Source organism: Schistocerca piceifrons, chromosome X (genome assembly GCF_021461385.2).
Source record: "Schistocerca piceifrons isolate TAMUIC-IGC-003096 chromosome X, iqSchPice1.1, whole genome shotgun sequence".
Classification (NCBI taxonomy): domain Eukaryota; kingdom Metazoa; phylum Arthropoda; class Insecta; order Orthoptera; family Acrididae; genus Schistocerca; species Schistocerca piceifrons.
This window is the reverse complement of record NC_060149.1, coordinates 140655122-140675557: the sequence shown is the minus strand read 5'-3', so window position 1 is coordinate 140675557 and position 20436 is coordinate 140655122. Positions and strand designations below refer to the sequence as shown.

Genomic DNA, 20436 nt, shown 5'->3' with positions numbered 1-20436 from the left:
ATTCCTTTTAGCAGTCATGTGGATGAACTTTCACTTTTCATTATTTTGGGTTAATTGACAATTTTCACACCATGCAGATAACTTATTTAAATCGTTTTGCAATTGGGTTTGATCTTCTGATGACTTTACTAGACAATAAATGACAGCATCATCTGCAAACAATCTAAGACGGCTGCTCAGATTGTCTCCTAAATGATTTATATAGATAAATACTGCTTTGGAGAATGTCAGATTTCACTTGTGTTTCACTTGATGACTTTCCATCAATTACTATAATCTGTGACCTCTCTGACAGGGAATCACAAATCCAGTGACATAACTGAGACTATATTTCATAAGCACGCAATTTGATTACAAGCCACTTGTGAGGTACAGTATGAAAAGCCTTCTGGAAATCTAGAAATACGGCATCAATTTGAAATCCCTTTTTGATAGCACACAACACTTTGTGTGAGTAAAGAGATAACTGTGTTTCACAAGAACAATGTTTTCTAAATCCATGTTGACTATGTTTCAATAGACCGTTCTCTTCAAGATAATTCATAAAGTTCAAACACAATATACATTATAAAATCCCACTGCACATCAGTGTTAATGATACGGGCTTATAATTTAATGGATTATTCCTATTTCCTTTCTTGAATATTGGTGTAACCTGTGCAACTTTCCAGTCTTTGGATATGGATTTTTCATAGAGCGAGTGGTTGTACATGACTGTTAAGTATGGAGCTATTGCATCAGCATACCATGAAAGGAACATAACTGGTATACAACCTAGACTGGAAAACTTGCTTTTATTAAGTAATGTAAGTTGCTTCACTAGTCCGAGGATACCTACTTCTACGTTACTCATGTTGGCAGCTGTCCTTGATTCAAATTCTGGAATATTTACTTAATCTTCTTTGATGAAGGAATTTTGGAAGGCTGTGTTTAGTACCTCTGCTTTAGCAGCACTGTCATTGATAGTATTTATATTCCTACCTCACAGAGAAAGCATGGTTGTGTCTTGCCGCTAGCATACTTTACATATGCCAGAATCTACTTGGATTTTCTGCCAGGTTTTGAGACACAGTTTTCTTAGTCTATGCTAAATTTCGAGCTTCTGTAAAAGATTGCAAGTCTTGTGAGTTTTGCTTTTGTTTAAATTTGGCATGCCTCTTTCATTGTTCCTGTAACAGCATTCTGACCTGTTTTGTGTACTATGGGGGACCAGCTTTGTTGTTTGTTAATTTCTTTGGAATAAATCTCTCAATTGCTGTTGATACTATTACTTTCAATTCAAGCCACATCTGGTCTAGACTTACACTGTTAATTTGGAAGGAGTGGAGATTGTCTTTCAGGAAGGCAGCAAGCGAATATTTATCTGTCCCAGTATGTGTTTTGATGCCCATTATCAGCTCAGGATTATTTGTTGCTAAGAGGTCAAGTGTGTTTTCACACAAAATGATGATAAAAACTTTCACATATACTGAGCCTGCTATGCAATGAATAGGGACCTGAAAAAAAAAAATTGCACTTGCAATAAATCCAAATATTGATGTAAATTCTGTCTCAAAAGGCGAGAACACAAAATTACTTAATAAATGCTGTTTCATAGCAGGCTGTATTCAGGTGAGCTATGTTACCAGAGGTAGAGTGAAATAGTTTTATTTTTTGCAAAAAAATATCAAAAATGTTAGCAATTTTGGTCACTAGTATTTCATATCATCATGGTGAAGCCCAAACAAAACAATAATGTATAATGTGTTTGCAAAACTGAAAGTGCATGAACACAACAGTGTATCGATGCACTCAATGTTCTGCTGCCACATCAACTGTATGTGGTTGAATGGACTCCAAAAGATACACATGGCACAATGCAACATAGACTCAGCTGTGGGGCCTAATATCTTAGAACAAAGAAACACATCCATTCATCAGATAGTTAAATTTCAAAAGCTGGTATAATACAGGCACACTACTGTGCTAGTGTTAGGTGGTGAGTGTTTTGAGCTGTAGTTGCATCAAGTACCGGTAGAGGTCAGACTTTAACTAACTCTTTTATGACACTGCCATCATCAGTAACCAATTTCGAAGTAGCCATCACTCAATGCTTTGTGTTGTGTGTTGCTCATTGTTTTCCTTTCTCTTTGAAGAGACTAATCCAGGTCCATCGTGGAGTTCGATTACAGCCTTCACGAAACCAGAAAGGATCGGCAATCCTTTTGACCATGTGCCAGTTCGAGTTTTGCAGAAACACAGAACAGGAGTGTAGACTGGCTGTCTTGCAAGAGGGAGGCAGGACTCATTTCACCTCACCATTTCTCTCCCCTCCAGTTGTCTAAATTCTAGTTTGTGCATACTCATGGCTGAATGTCAGTTTATAGTGTCCCCAACTCTTTGCAAAAGCGAATGGAAAACAAAACCTGTCAACATATTTCAACCACACTAAAAGTCTTCCCTTAATGTGCAAATAGAGTTATTTTCAGTGCTACTTCTATGCTCAGTACCTTGCTGGGTCTATCTGTAGCATTGTCAAGTATGGGTTGGATGGCTATGAATTCCCATGAATGATCGGAATGTATAATCTATTGATTTTGTAATTATCAAATTGGGCACAAAAAGAAAAATAATGTTATGAAACACCTTAAATCAGAGAAGTATTATGCTCATTGGCTCGAAAATGTTGCTGTTTCTTAACAGAAACAATCAGTTTGTCAGAAACTTAAATAGAGCCTAAAGAAGAAAACAAGCACAGACCATTCTGGAAACAAAATGTTGGAGTGTGTGCAGAAGTAAACATTCAAGGCAAAAAAGTTCCACAATTGCCTTTTTTTTACCAATTTCAAAGCACTGAGGCTTTGTCTTGAGGTACACAGTATATAAGTTAAACCTCACAGCATAAGTATGGAACTACTGGGCAAAAGATGCAGATCCAATTGAGTGTGCCTCTTTTTAATTATTGTTATTTTTATTATTATTTTATCAGGACTATTTCTTGGCTACCTATTTCCACGACTGGAAAACTAGGAAATATGGGTTGGTTCATAACAATACCTTCACTCACCGAACTGCAGCCACTGCATGACCAAACTCATGAACAATACTGCAGGCAATCATTGTTAATCCATAGTATCCGAGTTCACTTGCTGGCAAATTTACTCCAGGTACCTGTAAGAGGATATCTGCCTCTGTAGCAATTGTCAACAACTGCCGACTAGATTGCAGTAGTGGAATACAGTACAGCATTAGTGACAGCCAAAACTTGCAGTCCAGTATACACAAAATAATACAACACTTGCAATATACTTCTAACACTTGCTACATAATTTTTAAATGACTGGAAAACAAGAGAGAAAAAGTACACATCTTGAAAATACTAATTTGTGCACAATATTACTATGACGGCTAAACAAAAATAAAAAATAATCTTTATGGGCTAAGAATATTCCTTGTTAATGTACAGCACAAAAAAATGCGCCTCAGGGAGTAATAGCGTGGGAAATATGGCAAAGTGAACAATATTTCACATTTCATTGCCAGTGGAGATTATGTTCACAGTGAAGACTGCAACACTCAATTTCTGAACAAGTTTCTGAATGTGACACATGCACAAACACTTGTCATCCATTTTCAGGTCTTAGAATTGCAAGGTTTGATTTTGTAGTATTTCATCATTCTACGATTGTAAAATTCCTTATTTTTGTATCATATGCCATGTTCAGGATCACATGTTTTTGCTCAGTTACCCTCTCCACCTTGTCCAAAAACAGATCTCATGTGCCTTGTCTGCCCAGTCACTTACTATCCTCCACATACCCTCTGACCCACCAAAATGAGTGCCATCCTTTTGACTTAGCACCACCCAGGACTGGAGCAACACCAACTTGTCCAGAAGTACAAAATGTTCAAAGACTCAAATGCTTTTGTTACAACAACAAAAATTACTGTTGACTTCAATTTAGAGTTGCATGTGCTTTGCATAAAAGAATAAATTCCAGTTTCAAATGATGTATCTTGTTTGAAACCATGGTGCAGAACTTGAGTGAATTATTTGTACTAAGATGTGACTGTGTGTGTACCCACACAGAGGCTTAAAATGAAGTATCTTGCCAATATTAAAACATTAACTAAACAGGAAGAAAGTGGTAGGAGGAGTTAGAGCAATATAGCAAATGGACGTGGCTGGTTGACTGCAAGAATAAAAAAGGATGAGCCAGCCACTCTGCAACACACTAAAACCTCCATCGTAAAAGATTAGGCCACAGTCCAGTCACAGCACAAAATTTTAAAACTCAAGTCACACTTGTGTCACCATCAGCTAAAATAGAGGGCAGATCCCCACTAATATTTGTTTCTGCCCTTGCATAATGATATAAAATGCACTCTGTTGAAATATGGCATACAGATATTTGCACGCCACAAGCATCGCAAAATGGTGGAGCCTCTCGCCAAAGGAAAAAGCCATGTGTAAGAGGGCAGTGCTGAATTTGAAGACGTGAGGGACACCTTGGCCTGTCTGAGCAACCGGCGGGAGGAACATCATGGCCGGATAGTTGACTTCACCGACTGCAGTTTATTGTCTGTTACCGCCAGGCATTCCTCATCCCACAACTGCATAAACTTCCTATATAGTGTAAAAATTACAGCCTGCAGGGGAGTAGGGCACTGTGCCACATCCTGTCCTCTGCAAGCCTGATCGGCCTGTTCTTTTCCCCGTATCCTCACATGCCCTAGCACCCAGCAGAATGAAACTGCTTTATTTGCAGAGAAAACGGTATATTCATCATGAAGGTGAATCCTGGTGACACGGTCGAGGAACTCTACAGAGCAGCCAAGGGAATTCCCTTGTTTGGAGCTATCAGTGTACACTACCATGAAACCATGTGCAAACCTAAAATATTAAAAAACAGAGACTGAAATGTAAGATCTGGAGTACTATCTTTCTTAAAAATGGACACATCTAAAATAAGTCTGGGCCGCTGGAGGAGCCATGGTGAAAATCTGGTCCAACCTCGATGTAAAACATTAAGACCGACCACACCCATCACTAAAAAGCAATCCTGTGCCCAAATCCCATACAGCCTTGTTGCCCATTGCCAGTTACAAAAAAGCATTTCCATTGGAGGCTGAACAATGGTATGGTATGCACATGTGTATGTTGTGGACAGTGTTTTATATGCCTGGCGCAATGTAAGGAGCTGTCGCCTCATGTGAAGTGGCAGTTCATCAGCCTCTGCACAGAATCTTGGTAGGGTGCTTCTTCTGAATGCCTGAGTGGCCAACCGAATCCCACATCTAGCATCATTAAATATGAGGCTCTCACAGACCCATACACTGTGCACCCATAACCGATCTGAGAGCGCACAAAAGCTCTGTAAAACTGGAGCAGAAAAGTCCAGTCTGCTCCCCATGTAATATGACTAAGACATTTTAAAATACTTAGAGCCTCAAGGGACCCTTTTTTTTTTTTTTTTTTTTTTTTTGCCCAGAAACCACACTTGGTCTTTAAAATTAATATCAGTGTCCTTCACCCTCAACTCAGGAAAGTTTAAAATGGGAATGAGAACAGTCAAAAAGAGTACAATAAAACCACTCTTCTGTGCCTATTCATCCAAATATAGAAGAGTTAGTTGCAACTGATGTGTTGCTGTTAAGGTCTACAGATGAGCAAAACACAGAGGAGTCATACACAAACAAAGAACACTGGACAGAACTTCTCACAACTGGCGTAATGTTATTGATAGCTATGGCTAAGACAGTCGCACATAAAACACTACCTTAAGGGACACCGTTCTCCTGCTCAAAGTGATCAGACAGGACGCCACTGACTTGGTATCGGAAATACAATAGCGAGAGAAAGGACTGAATAAAAATGGGAAGATATCCACTAAAGCCACATTCATGAAGCTGCTTGAGGATAAGATGCCTCCAAGTAGTATCACAGGCGTACTCGATGTCATAAAATATACCTAGAAGGTGATGCCGGCGCAAGAAAGCCTGCTGTATAGCTGCCTTCAGGAGGGCCAGGTTATCAAAGGTGAAGTGATACCTCCTGAACCCACACTGAAAGTGACTAAGGAGTTGCCTGGATTCTAAGATCCAGACAAGGTGGCAGTTTACCATCTGCTCCAAGGTACAAGGTGGCAGTTGACCATCTGATCCAAGGTGTTTCTCACACAGATAGAGATGGCAACACTATGATAACTACTCAGGCATGTACTATCTTTCCCAGGTTTTAAACAAGGAATTAAAACTACCTCACACGACGAGTTGGGAAAGTGACCTGATGCCCAAATGGTATTAAAAAGTATGTAGAGGATATCTTTGTTTCTCCTTGTGAGGTGCCACAGCACACTGTGATGTATTCTGTTATGACCAGTCTGTGTGTCCAGCTCTCATATGGAGAATGGGCAGTTGTAATTTTCATCAATGGTGGACCAGAAGTACAAACTTCTCCTCTCAGCAACCACTCTGTGGCACTGGAAACCTGGATCCTGACTGGCAGTTGCAGTAACTGTGCCAAAGTAGGCTGCCACAGTCTGGGCAATGTCTGTCATCAGACTGGTTTGGAGGTGCCGTTCCTCATTACAGCAGGCATGGGGCATCTCCCGCCTCTCCCAGAAATTCTCCTGATGATCTCCCACACAACGGAACTCTCAGTGGAATGATTAAGGGTGTTCAGGAACTGCTGCCATGACAACTTCTTGTTCTCTAGAATAATCTGGTGACATTTTGCCCTCGCCACCTGAAAGCCTGCAAGATTCTCTGCAGTTGGCTGGCACTTGAAGCTATGCACAGCTGCATACCTAGTCCTGATTGGAGAGCAGCACTCGTCGCTCCACCAAAGGACAGGCTGCCTCTTCAGCTGCCCTGTGGACTGTGGAATGCATGTCAGTGGCACAGTGGATCATTTTGGTAACACGATCCACCCATACCTCGACATTGACACAATGTTCAAACTGGGCTAACTAACTATAAAGCGTCCAGTCTGCTCTACATAGCACCCATTGTGGTAGTTTCCTTTCGTGCTCCATTCCACTTGGCAGGTGAATTCAGAGCAGAGTGATCACTTCTGTACAAGCCACTGACCACTTCCCATTGAACAGTGTGAGCAAGGGCTAGAGAGCAAACCAGAGATCAGTGGCAGAGAAGGAGCTAGTTGCAGTGAAGAAGTGTGTGCTCTGTCCCGTATTTAGCAAATATGTACATGATGACACGAGAAGCCTCTCAGTTGCTCTACCCCTCGGGCTGGTAGTGGTAGATCCCCAGAGCACACTGTGTGCATTAAAATCACCACAGAGGATGAAGGGGTGGGGAGCAGTGTAAGGTGGTCACTGAAAGACTCTTCGTAGAGCGCATCATTTGGGGGCTTGTAAGGGAACATATTGTCAACGGATGCCACACATGCACTGATATTGCAACTGCTTTTAAATTCATTGTAAAGGAGAGAGGCGAGGAGTGGTAGTTGGTACTGATGAAAATACCTACTCCTCCTCTGTACGATTGTTTGAAATTAGTCTCCCGGAAACACAAACACAGTGGTCTACCCTGAGGTAATAGACATCCCCACAAGTTCCACTTTAGTATGAGAGACTGCGGCAGGTGGAGGTTCTGTCGTGTGGTGAGACGATCGCCTCACACATACTTCATATTCCACCATCCCTGGAGGAGAGGCAGATGAAGCATCAGGTAGAATCATGTTGACATGGTCCGACGGTTTACTACTTGATTTTACCTGAAGGATTGATGCAAAAGATGTAAGATGCAGCAAATGCAGGGGGCTGTACGGACTTGTAGATACTTTTCGCTTCACCGTAGGGGGATACGCTTTGTTGTTTTTATTTTCTGTACTTTACATTCCTCTAGAAAGATTCTGCAGGCCATACTCCAAACAGGGTGGCTTCCAGAGCAGTTAATACATTTGATAGGAGATGAACAACCAACTCCTTCTTGAGCTGCCTTACTGCAATAGCCACATGTCACTTCTCCCTTACACCCAACAGCTGTATGCCCAAAACACTGGTATTTAAAACAGCACATTGGGTTTGGGACATGTAGCCACATGTTTAGATGAAGAAAGCCTGGCTTGACATGGTCTGGGAGTTTGTTGGTATTGAAGGTAAGAATACAGGAGTCGGATTTTACTAGGGCTCCATCTACCCTTTTCATAATGTTCTGAACATCAACAGTTTCCTCCTGAGCCCACTCACTCTTCAATTCTTCTATAGGAATAGCAACTAAGTCCCTGTATAACACAACACCTTTGCTGAAGTTCAAGGTGCTATGGAGCTCAGTGTCGATGAAATATTCCCCCCCGGGCACGTCGCTGTCTGTGGGTTAACAGCTTGTTGGGAACTGGATGTTTCTGCCAACAGCATTCCATTTCACAACCACTTTAAAAATTTTAGAGTCTTAGCAATTTCTACTAAACCTTTCTGGATGTCGAAAGGCGAGACTTTCTCAAAATTTTCTTCTTTCCTTTTTATTACTAAAACACATTCTGATTACCAGCCTGTGTTCTGTTACTCTATATGTTCTTATTTACTCCTGCACCTGGATGGCTGGCTACCTGAGCTCTCTTATTAGGTTGGGTGTTGGTGCCTACCAACGGTACACCCATCCCACTGGCAGATATAAAATTAAAAGTCGAAGGATCCATTTTGGTCTTATGAACCAGCTAGAGAACTAAAAGTCTGCCCAGACAGAGCCCCACATGCCTGAGTAAAGCCTTATACAACTGATGTGCGGCTGGTTCCCCAGATGTTGTCCACTAGCAGCTGTTCCACCTCAACAGCCATGCATCTCCTCAGCATGCAGCACAGACGTTTTTACCATCCTCGCGATCCAGGAGGTCAAGACAAAATCCCCAAGACATACAACGTTCAACTGTTGTGCTACATGGTGGTTGCTGAAGCATGTCAAGAGCTTACGGTGACAAAGGACTGGTGGTGCTTACCGTCCCTAGCTCAGGAATCCCGGGGTTGCAGAACTCATACTCAGCAAACAAATGCGGAGCCCTTAAAGGTGGGTGGCCGGACTGCGTGTAAGTGACTTATTTGGTGTGGAATGAGTGGCAGATATTGAAATGGCGGTATTGTTGGTGGTTGATGTGGATGGGACATATGATGGAGCCATCTGTGATGTGAAGGTCACCACTAAGGAAGGTGGCTTCACAACCTGCAACCATCTGGATCTTCACAACGCCCACTTTTCTCAAATGTGCATGTCAGAAACCTCTCTACAACATAACTTTTGTTCCTGTAATCCCCCTAGCCTCAACCTTCACCGTCCACATCCTCCTCTGCCTCTAACCCTTTCCTCCTCCCACTCCAGCCTCACACATGTGCTCTATCTCCCCAGTCAACCTGCATAGTCTTTTACCTTTCTCTGCTTCTCTCTCTTGTTCACCCCTCCCCAGCCACATTCTGCACTAAGCAGCCAACATGGCCTGTCCCCAAATAAATGTGTGCTCATCCCCCCACCCTTACCCTGCTATCCCATCTAATCCCCCACCTACACCTCTAGAAGCTAAATTAATATGAAAGACACTTTGGTCATGTGACTTAGTATGACACTGTTCTTCATAAATATATATGTTATAACATCCATTTTAATCTTTAGTGTTTAGCAGTTTAATAATTGATTCAGTTTCCTTCTTACCATTTTCCTATAGCTGTTTGGTACATCATTATCTTCCAGCACCAGCCAACAAAGATTCTGCATACATGTCTGTGCTAATACAATTTTGATTCAACTTGTGAACTTCTCACAGGAAGAGAATATTTACTATTTTACAAAACTCTATTACATCAATTGCAGTTTCACTGTCCTACAGAATAGCTATAATATGGTCAGCACCTACCTTACATGACAATATTTTTTCCCAAATACCATATAGCTTTAGTTGTGTTTTGAGAGCTCCCTATTTTCTTTGTGTAATGCATGGGCTCATCCTGTCTAATGACATTATTCAGTATTTGGCAATGTTCTGAAACTCTACAGCTGGGATATGACTTCTTTAGCACAATTGAAACAGTTTTTCCTTCAACATGACATTCTAACACCATTAGTTCCAGAAACTAGTTGCTTATTGGCAATACATTTCTGTTTGAATCTTTTTAATCAAAAAATATGAAAGTTAAATTAACTACACTTAACAGTGGAAAGCAAAAACACAAATGTCTTACAAAGATAAAACCAGTAATGTAACTCATCTTCCGTTAAAGAGAAGTTCTGTGTAGATCCTTCTACTAAAACAACACCCAACATCTCATGGGACCTGACAAATTTGATAAGAACCATTTATAATAACTAGGATTGACAGTACTTTCAAACTGGTTATAATGAATCACCAAGTTCAGATTAAATTTGTTACATATATCTTGCAAACAATAAAACTATTTTTTTTTTCCTGCAAGGTTTTACGAGGCAGAAATAACCTAAATATTTATCAGTTATAGTCTGATCCCTCTAGGATGGACAAAGCTATGCTGGATATGAGAAAACAATTAGGCTAAATAATCAAATAAAAAACCTCAGCAAAGAACACCTCTTATGTACAAGCACAGACAGAAGGCACAATTAAAATGGATGACAAGAAGAAGATGATAATTGGGCCATATCACACATTTTTGTTTTACTGCTTCAAAGGATCTACATTCCATTTTCCAACACCTACATCACCACTGAAGTCAAATTCTAGCTCAGTTAGGCAAGGAAGGGAAAGGCATTAGCTGTTGCATTACCGAAGGAACCATTCAGGATTTGTGTGGTGTCATTAAAAGAAACTAGCAAAATTAAGGTCCCAAGCCTCTACATCTACATTTATACTCCGCAAGCCACCCAACGGTGTGTGGTGGAGGGCACTTTACGTACCACTGTCATTACCTCCCTTTTCTGTTCCAGTCGCGTATGGTTCGCGGGAAGAACGACTGTCTGAAAGCCTCCGTGTGCGCTCGAATCTCTCTAATTTTACATTCGTGATCTCCTCGGGAGGTATAAGTAGGTGGAAGCAATATATTCGATACTTCATCCAGAAACGCACCCTCTTGAAACCTGGACAGCAAGCTACACCGCGATGCAGAGCGCCTCTCTTGCAGAGTCTGCCACTTGAGTTTGCTAAACATCTCCGTAACGCTATCATGCTTACCAAATAACCCTGTGACGAAACACGCCGCTCTTCTTTGGATCTTCTCTATCTCCTCCGTCAACCCGATCTGGTATGGATCCCACACTGATGAGCAATACTCCCAGATATTTTACAGAAGTAACTGCTACCAGTGTTTGTTCCGCTATCATATAATCATACAATAAAGGATCCTTCTTTCTATGTATTCGCAATACATTACATTTGTCCATGTTAAGGGTCAGTTGCCACTCCCTGCACCAAGTACCTATCCGCTGCAGATCTTCCTGCATTTCGCTACAATTTTCTAATGCTGCAACTTCTCTGTATACTACAGCATCATCCGCGAAAAGCCGCATGGAACTTCCGACACTATCTAGTAGGTCATTTATAAATATTGTGAAAAGCAATGGTCCCATAACACTCCCCTGTGGCACGCCAGAGGTTACTTTAACGTCTGTAGATGTCTCTCCATTGATAACAACATGCTGTGTTCTGTTTGCTAAAAACTCTTCAATCCAACCACACAGCTGGTCTGATATTCCATAGGCTCTTACTTTGTTTATCAGGCGACAGTGCGGAACTGTATCGAACGCCTTCCGGAAGTCAAGGAAAATAGCATCTACCTGGGAGCCTGTATCTAATATTTTCTGGGTCTCATGAACAAATAAAGCGAGTTGGGTCTCACACGATCTCTGTTTCTGGAATCCATGTTGATTCCTACAGAGTAGATTCTTGGTTTCCAAAAAAGACATGATACTCGAGCAAAAAACATGTTCTAAAATTCTACAACAGATCGACGTCAGAGATATAGGTCTATAGTTTTGCGCATCTGCTCGACGACCCTTCTTGAAGACTGGGACTACCTGTGCTCTTTCCCAATCATTTGGAACCTTCCATTCCTCTAGAGACTTGCGGTACATGGCTGTTAGAAGGGGGCAAGTTCTTTCGCGTACTCTGTGAAGAATCGAATTGGTATCCCTTCAGGTCCAGTGGACCTCTCCTGGGGACACTACCTTGACGAAGCACTGTCCATGCGGGTGGAGAGGCTTGCGTATCCACGTGAAGCTGAAGGCTATGCCGAAGGTAGAGGACCTACTGCTGGAAAGACCTCAGCTGATGGATCAGACTAAGAGTGTCCCGGAACGTCCCATCTTCCCTATCCACTCCTAATCGTACCCAACTCTCTGACCCAACCCAAGGTGTGACGCGATCTGTGCTGAGGGGTGCATGGCACATGGGAAGATGTGTCGCAAACAGAGCCTCAGGGATACCGGGCGACCTCCCTGAGTAAGTAGCCTTACACCACGTGGGGTATTCGTGGTGTGGACCTTGTAGATCCCGAAATCTCGTGGGACCAATACGGACACGTCTAAAGAAAACAAAGAAAAACAAACTGAGGGGCAAATTGAGACCTCAAATATCCAAACATCAGGACTGGTACTGATGGAAGGAATTCCCACTACTGAATCAGGGTCTAGACCTGATCCAGAAGTGGAAACTGTAACTGAGAAGCTAGACCATATTAAGATCAAAGCCTTGTCTGGGGCCCAGAGGAGGAAACTACTCAGGAAACAGGGGAAAAAGGAAGGGAAAGAATGGCTTCCTACAGACAAGTGGAGGGAATTAAAGGAACTTGAACCTAAGACCCCCAGGAAGAAACTGTCTCAGGTTGAAGGGGATACACAGACCCCCGCTACGTCAAAGACAGGTAGCAAGTGGATAAGGGAGGAATCAAAGACTCCCTCCTCCCTGGATAAAGAGTCCAGAAAAAACCAAGGCAAGAAATAGGGAAACAGACCTATAGCACTGCAGTCTCGGTTTTTAGGCTGGCAGTTACACAGGAAGGCTATCCACTGGTGGCCATCACCTCACAGCAGGAGGAATTGGTACAGATGGCCCTCTTTGAAAAGATTGGGGGGAACGCTGGCCCAGGACCCAACTTCAAGAGGATCTATCTAGATCATGGTGCCCTCTTTTTTGTCTGTGGGGGGGGGGGGGGGGTGCACATGGTGGAACGGCTCAAGGACAAGGTGCCCATGATATCCCCGTGGGAAGATGCGAAGCTGCTGATTAAGGCGACAGCAGAGGTTCTGAAGACCGCAAAGGTATCAATATGGGTACCAAAGATACTTAAGGAAGTCTCTACTCTGGGAAAATAGGGGCCCAGAACCCAAAATTCTCAACAGAAGATTGGAGAGTGATCAACCAGAAGGTTGCATCGGAAGGATGAACCCTGGTAGTGCAGGTCGGAGAGAAGTCCCTGAAGGCAATGCGGGAGCAGGACCTGAAATTGTTTTTACGGTTCTTGCAGGTCACCATCAGGGTTCTCGAAGCCCTCAGCAAGATGGAGACCGGAGGTGCTGCAGATTAATCTGCAGCACAGTAAAGGGGCTTCTGCTGCCCTGAGTCGCTGCCTGGGGAGGCAGGAAGGGGACGTGGCCCTGATACAAGGGATATAAAGGGGATGTATCGAGCCTCGGTGGCACTGGAGGTAAGCTGATTTATGCTAGAAATCTAAGAAACTCCAGAACATGCATCTATCTAAGAAATGGAATTTCTTTCATGCCAATGATGAATTTCTACTCTAGGGACTTAGTGACTATTAAAATGCAGCAATGTGAGGAAGCTATCACAAGGAAAATTGTTTTGGTCTCAGCATACCTTCCTTACGAATACAACTCTCCTCCTCCCTTGGAGCCATCCTCATTGGACCACATGTACGTTAAATTCAAGGTTGAAATGGGAATCAGACAGACCATGACCTTCAGGAATCCCAGGAAAACAAACTGGGAGCCATATAGGAGGGACCTTGATTTAGGCTTACTGGAAATTAAAACCTCGATAAGGAATCCAGTAGAATTTGAGGAAGTAGCAGAGCCTATTACCTCTGCTGTAGTGACCTCATATCAGGACAACTGCACATTCACCAAGAAGTGCACAAATAGGAGTGTGCCTTGGTGGAATAACAACTTGGAAATGCAAAGAAAAGAGGTATGGAGACTGTTTAATATTGCGAGATGTAAAGGACATGGGCTGAATACTGTAAGGCCCTTGTCAACTACAATTTTGCAATCAGACAAGCAAAGAAAGCGTCCTGGAAGGCATTCTGTGAGGAAGTGGAGAGCATGGCTGCACAAGCCAGACTTCACAAGATTCTTACTAGAGTACCAACCAATCAAGGAGGCACATTGATGAAGGAGGATCTACATCTACATGGCTACTCTGCAATTCACACTTAAGTGCCTGTCAGGATGGGGAATATACAAAGACAGCAAATGAGACGCTGAAACTGCTCCTCAAAACTCAGTTTCCTCAATATACTCTGCTGGACAACACAGACCAGAATGTGATACCGGAGGGACAATGGTTCTCAGGCACTAGAAGAGAGGACTGGGAATTGGCCAAGGAGTGTGTGAACTTTAATAAAATCCAATGGGCAGTGGGAACATTCCAACTGTTCAAGTCACCTGGCCCAGATGGAAATTTTCCAGCTCTACTGCAACAGGTAGGAGAGCAGCTCATAAGAATCCTATGCTGGCTGTTCAGGGTAAGCCTAGCAATAGGAACCAGTCCCAATGCTTGGAGGGCAATGAAGGTTGCTTTCATTCCAAAGCGTGGGAGAATTGATCATACCAAGGTTAAGAATGTGAGACCAATCAGTCTGTCCTCCTCCATTCTCAAAACATTGGAGAAACTGGTTAATGTATATGTTGGGGAGAGGAGGTTAAGTAGGGGCCCTCTACGTTCAAACCAACACGCATATCAACCAGGTAAATCACGTGAGACAGCTCTCTGCCAACTCGTTGTGAAGGTGGAGAAAGAACTTCACTTCCAAGAAATAGCCCCCTGCATCTTCCTGGACATCAAGGTTGCCTTCAGTAACACGACCTTCGATTCCATGGTAAGGGCAGCAGAGATGCATGACCTGGGGACCACAATATGCAGGTGGACCAGGCCAATGCTTTGTGGAAGGATGGTAGAGGCTACCATGATGAATGAAAAGATGGTAATTAATATCACTAGAGGGTGCCCACAAGGAGGACATTTGTCCTCTCTATTATGGAATCTAGTGGTGAATGAACTCATTGAGGAATTAAATTCCAGACAATGCTTCTACCAAGGATACACTGATGACCTTGTCATAGTAATACTTGGCAAATTTACTGACACAGTTAGAAATATGGCACAAGGAGTTTTGGACATCGTGCAAAATTGGCGCATTAAACAGGATCTGAGGGTTAATCCTAAGAAGACTGTTGTGGTGCCATTTACGAAGATACATATTCAACACTCAAGTTGGAACCTAAGGCTCTTCAATGAAACTCTAGTGAAATATCTAGGGGTAACCTTAGATGAGAAGCTAACATGGACCCCTCACATTAAGAGTATCTGCTTCAAGGCAAAAAGTACTCTAGTGAGTACTAGAAGGGCTTGTGGCAAAACTGGGGCCTAAGCCCCAGGGGTATGCAATGGATATACACCACAGTGGTCAGACCTAGGATTTCCTAAGGGGCCACAGTGTGGTGGAAGAAGGTAGAACAGCGGGTTGCAGCTAAGGAGCTTGCTAAGGTGCAGAGATTGGCCTGCTTAGCCATAACAGGTGGAATTGGAGCACACCAACTGCTGGAATGGAAGCCATGCTGGACATACCTCCACTACCCCTTTGGGTCAAGGTGGAGGCAGCAAGCTGGGGCACACAGACTTAAAACTGGCAACAACTGGGTTTCATTCAGATCTCCAGAATCACACACTAAGCTAGCGAGTGAGGTAAATATAGGAATGGCTGGGGAAATGCCTGCTGACTATATAGCAACTTCCAACTGCTTCGACAAGCCTTACCATATAACAACTGGAAGCAGGGAACAGTGGGAAAAAACAGTTTGACACCGTACAGGGGACATCGTTTGGCGTTGGGGTTTAGCCAAGACTGGAGGGCATCATCTCTCTAGGAAAACTGGTTTCCGTATTCCAAGCTGAAGTTACTGCAATCAGGGCATGTGTGGAGAATATGCATAGAGGCTACAAGGATCGTAGCATCTACATCTATTCAGACAGCCAGGCAGCCCTGAAACCACTGGCAGCTCCTGCAACAAGATCTAAGATTGTTGCAGAATGCCACAGGGCTCTGGTGGAGCTAAGGGGAAGCAATAGGGTAAACCTAGTGTGGGTCCCTGGCCACTCAGGCATCTGTGGCAATGAACAAGCCGACAGATTGGCTAGGATGGGGGCAACAACTCCATTTATTGGACCAGAACCTGTCCTGACAATCACCAAGGCTATGATCAAATTAGAGCTACAGAAATGGCATAGGAAACAGCATGTAGGATATTGGACCAATGTCCATAAACAAAAACATGTCAAGGTAATGATGCCCAAGCTGTGTTTTAAAAGAAGCTCTGTAATCCTGGGATTGAACAGGAAAGAGATCAAACTCACCTGCCATGGGAATTTCAAAGAACACCAACACACAATGGATATAATGGAAGAAGACCCTAAATGTAGGATCTGTGATGAGGGTGAAGAAACTGCATCACACCTAATCTTCGAATGCATGGCATTGGAGAGTAAAAGATACAGAATCTTCGGGACAACTAGACCTGAAGAAATTGTGTCTAACAAAAAACTGGTAGAGAGACTCTTTGCACTATTTAAGGGCTTTATTAGATATACAGGGAATGATACCGCCAATAAACTTAGTTTTGGTGAGGGTAGTGGCGGGTTAGACCCAAGCTGTTTTAGCTTCCCTCTTAAAATCAAATCACAGTCCCAAGCCTTTTCCTGAATATAAGCTCATATTATACCACTGTACTGCAATCACAAGACCACAAACTGCCAATCATGGATCTAACACTTCAAACCTGGAGTGAGAGCTTCAGTTCCATAATGTGAAGCACAGTAAAATTTTGGGCCAACTGAGACAACCAATACCAGGTGTCGGCTTTGTACCATAACATACTGACAAAGTTTGTGATGTCATTTGTGTGCACACAGAAAGAGAACAGAACACTGACAATACTTTTTTTCCATCTATATTAGTAGGTTGTGGTGACTGACTGACCTGTAGCACAGCCTGAGTTCTACATTAGGTTGGAAGGTGATAGTTTGGTTGAGTTGCTGAAGTGGTACTGAAACTTCAATTATTCAAAAAAGTTTGTATTTTCCATAAAAAGACAGAAATACTAGCTTGTTGAATGACAGTAATTTTCCACCCCCAGAAAGATCACTGTATGGAGTACACCACAAATGAGAATAAATAAGTTAGCTATACTGTAATTAACAGAGTTTACACACCGAAATTATTATTATTTTTGGTGCAACAGCAAATGGAAATGGAAATGTCGTGTGGCTAGGGCCTCCCGTCGGGTAGGCAGAGAATGAGTAATGTACAAAATAATGGCAAACACGGCATTTTGGTCCCCTATTAGTGTGTAAAGAATGGCACATTTGCCCATCTTAAAAATGTATGCTGGTAAGCTAAATGTACAGTTGTATAACCACTTGAGAAGAACATGACTAGAACATATTAATCAAATGATAACATTATTCTTCTAACATTACGTTTCTAGCAGGGGAATGCTGACATTTTTATCAGTGAATCTGTTTCACACAAACTGTTCTTATCATGACATGACATAATGACATTCACAAGAAATACAATTTTAGCCTACATCTTGATTTGTAATACAAAGATACTTAAAGGCCACTGAAGAAACTACCAATAACTTGTGTTTGTTTTATATAAATGAATCATGGTGGTGTGTCAAAAGGTCAACGAATAAATCTGAACATATCCACAACTTGCAAGAAGGGAAAAATCAGAATAATAAAATGTTTTATTACTCTCCGGACTAAAAATTACTATCAGAGCATTAATAGCAATCAGCTGCTGCTGCTGCTGCTTCTTCTTCTTTCCTCTTCTTCAGTCTTTTCATGCTACACTGCATTTGCTTTACATTCATACACTGTCACCATTATTGATTTATGTGTTCTTACCTACCCTCAACCTCAAATAACTCTTATGATTCATGTATCCTTACCACATGAGATGGTGTAGTCATTAAGGGGCTGGACTCACATTTGGAAGGAAAAGGATTCAAATGCTCAGCTGGCCATCCGGATCTACATTTTTCGTGATGTCTCTAAATTGTTTAAGACAAATACCAGCTTGGTTCCTTTGAAATTGGCATTGCTGATGTCCTTTTCCTTCCTTCTCCAATCCGTGCTTATCCTCCATCTGTAATGACCTTGTCATCAAAGGGGTGTTACAACCCTAATACTACTCCTCACTCATACTTTTGTACAGTATCCTACACCTGGATTAGAATAGGCCAGTTTTACTGATGTGATTTATTTAAATTGTGTGCTTTGTTTCTCAGTCTGGTGTTCATAACAGGATAAAAAAAATGCACACAATAGGGCTGAGATATTATCCTTCAAAGTGACTTCACTACTGCATGTTAATGGAGCAGGTGTGATCGCATTGTTATTCTGATCCAGGTGTAATGAACTGATAATAATACACAATAAAAACAACTTACAACCAACAAAATATCTGTACACCACACATAAGTCCATCCACCCACATCATTCCAGGTGTGGAAAGTTTGTACCATTCGTGAGTTGCCTACCACTTAATGCTTCTTCAGTGGTACTAATTACTGAAATTACTGGCTCTCATGAGGGCTGTTACAAACAAGTATTAAGATCAACTTTTATTTGACAACAATACGTTCTAAACCCATGAACCATGCAGCAAATTAAATTAAATGGTTCTTCCATATCGTTACTAAATACACATAACAAATGTGTAGCGAAATGAACAAAAATCATCGATTTATCAGTCTGTTGTGACGAAATAAAAAAATCGAAAATTATTAGATTTCGACTACTGAAAGATACAGACCTCCTATAAGCTATGTAAATTTGAAAACCTCTGGCATCAACCACGCAATAACCACTGTAATTATTATCAGTTTTGTACCTAGTTCTCTATGAAATAAACACTCACCAATGGCTCCAGGGTAACCGAATGCTTACGATCGTGCTCAACAGAGGCTGTTTGCCAGAAGTCAAAACACGTTTTAATCGTTATGTATGTTGCGAGGGGAACTAGTGCTAGTGACACCCAAGAACCAACTGTGAACCAGCAGCGCAACAACTTTGGGTGCCACGTCCCCCATTTTTGAAATATCCTGTTAAATGCTGTAGTAAACCATTTTATTTTAAACGGTTCAATATTAAGTCCAACATTCTGAAGAAAATAGATGTATGGGTAGTGAGAGCAGCTCTGAAAAGAAAGAAACGTAATGTTTTATATGCCAATGATGCAGAAAATTTAAAGCTAACTCGCCGAGGAAGAGTTTACATCTATTGAATTACCGAAAGCTACGAGATACATTCAGTTCTCTACAAATTACCTTAAATAGTATATCGAAGAAGTAAAGGCCACAGTGCACGACCACTACTCCGACAATAACATTTATGAAAGTCATTTTCAGGGTAACAATCAAATGAATTTACGAAACCAATGTGGAATGAAAACTGACAGCTACTTGTGTTGAAACCTGGGGCTAAAAGTTTCCATAGCGCACTGAACTCCTACCGATGTGTCAGAAGAAGTAAAAAAAGAAGTACGAACAACACTGCACATCACACTTTATTTAACATTACATACAAAAATACTGTGTGTTGGAACTATCATAACGCCCTATCTAACATTACATCACAAAACACTCAAGCGATGCATCTATCATGTCTTATCGCATACACAAACACGTTGTTTACAATACAAACTAACTGGCAAAGATCTCACTGTACTTCGTCACGACCAATGCCATTATCTAGTGCACGCCAGTGAGATTGTTGGAATACTAAACACTTAAATAACATGCACTAGAAATTGTTGAATAAGAACAAAATTTATTTACAGCTTGCAACATTCACACGACATTATTCGTGCACTAAACTCGAGTAAATCCAAGAGGTACCAGTGACTTAAGGCCTGTCCAGTACTCACAAGCAGATCTGTCTGCGCAAATATCTGCGCACATCATATCTGCGCAAACAGATTGTGATGGTGATGATGTTTGGTTTGTGGGGCGCTCAACTGCGCTGTCATCAGCGGCCATACTCATTCCCAATCTGAACACTGTCCAATCTCGCCACTTTCGTGAATGATGAGGACAACACAAACACCCAGTCCCCGGGCAGAGAAAATCCCCAACCGGGCCGGGAATCGAACCCGGGCCACCGTGATTCAGAGGTAGCAACGCTAGCCACTAGCTCACGAGCGCAAACAGATTGTTGCATGTGAAAAAGAGATTTAC

At 42.1% G+C, this 20436-nt stretch overlaps 1 protein-coding gene across 1 annotated transcript in view; it reads right to left on the bottom strand.

Annotated features, from left to right (window-relative positions):
• LOC124722989 (membrane-bound transcription factor site-2 protease) overlaps window positions 1–19972 on the bottom strand; it is a 55049-nt gene extending 35077 nt beyond the window's left edge. Inside the window, exons 1-3 of the mRNA XM_047248157.1 lie at window positions 19528–19972; window positions 19119–19397; window positions 3047–3150 (exon numbers count right to left, since the gene is read on the bottom strand). Of these exons, the coding sequence (XP_047104113.1) occupies window positions 3047–3150; window positions 19119–19397; window positions 19528–19602 (458 nt within the window). The 5' untranslated portion in view covers window positions 19603–19972. The remainder of the gene's footprint in view (window positions 1–3046; window positions 3151–19118; window positions 19398–19527) is intronic.
• Between the last annotated feature and the right edge of the window lie 464 nt (window positions 19973–20436).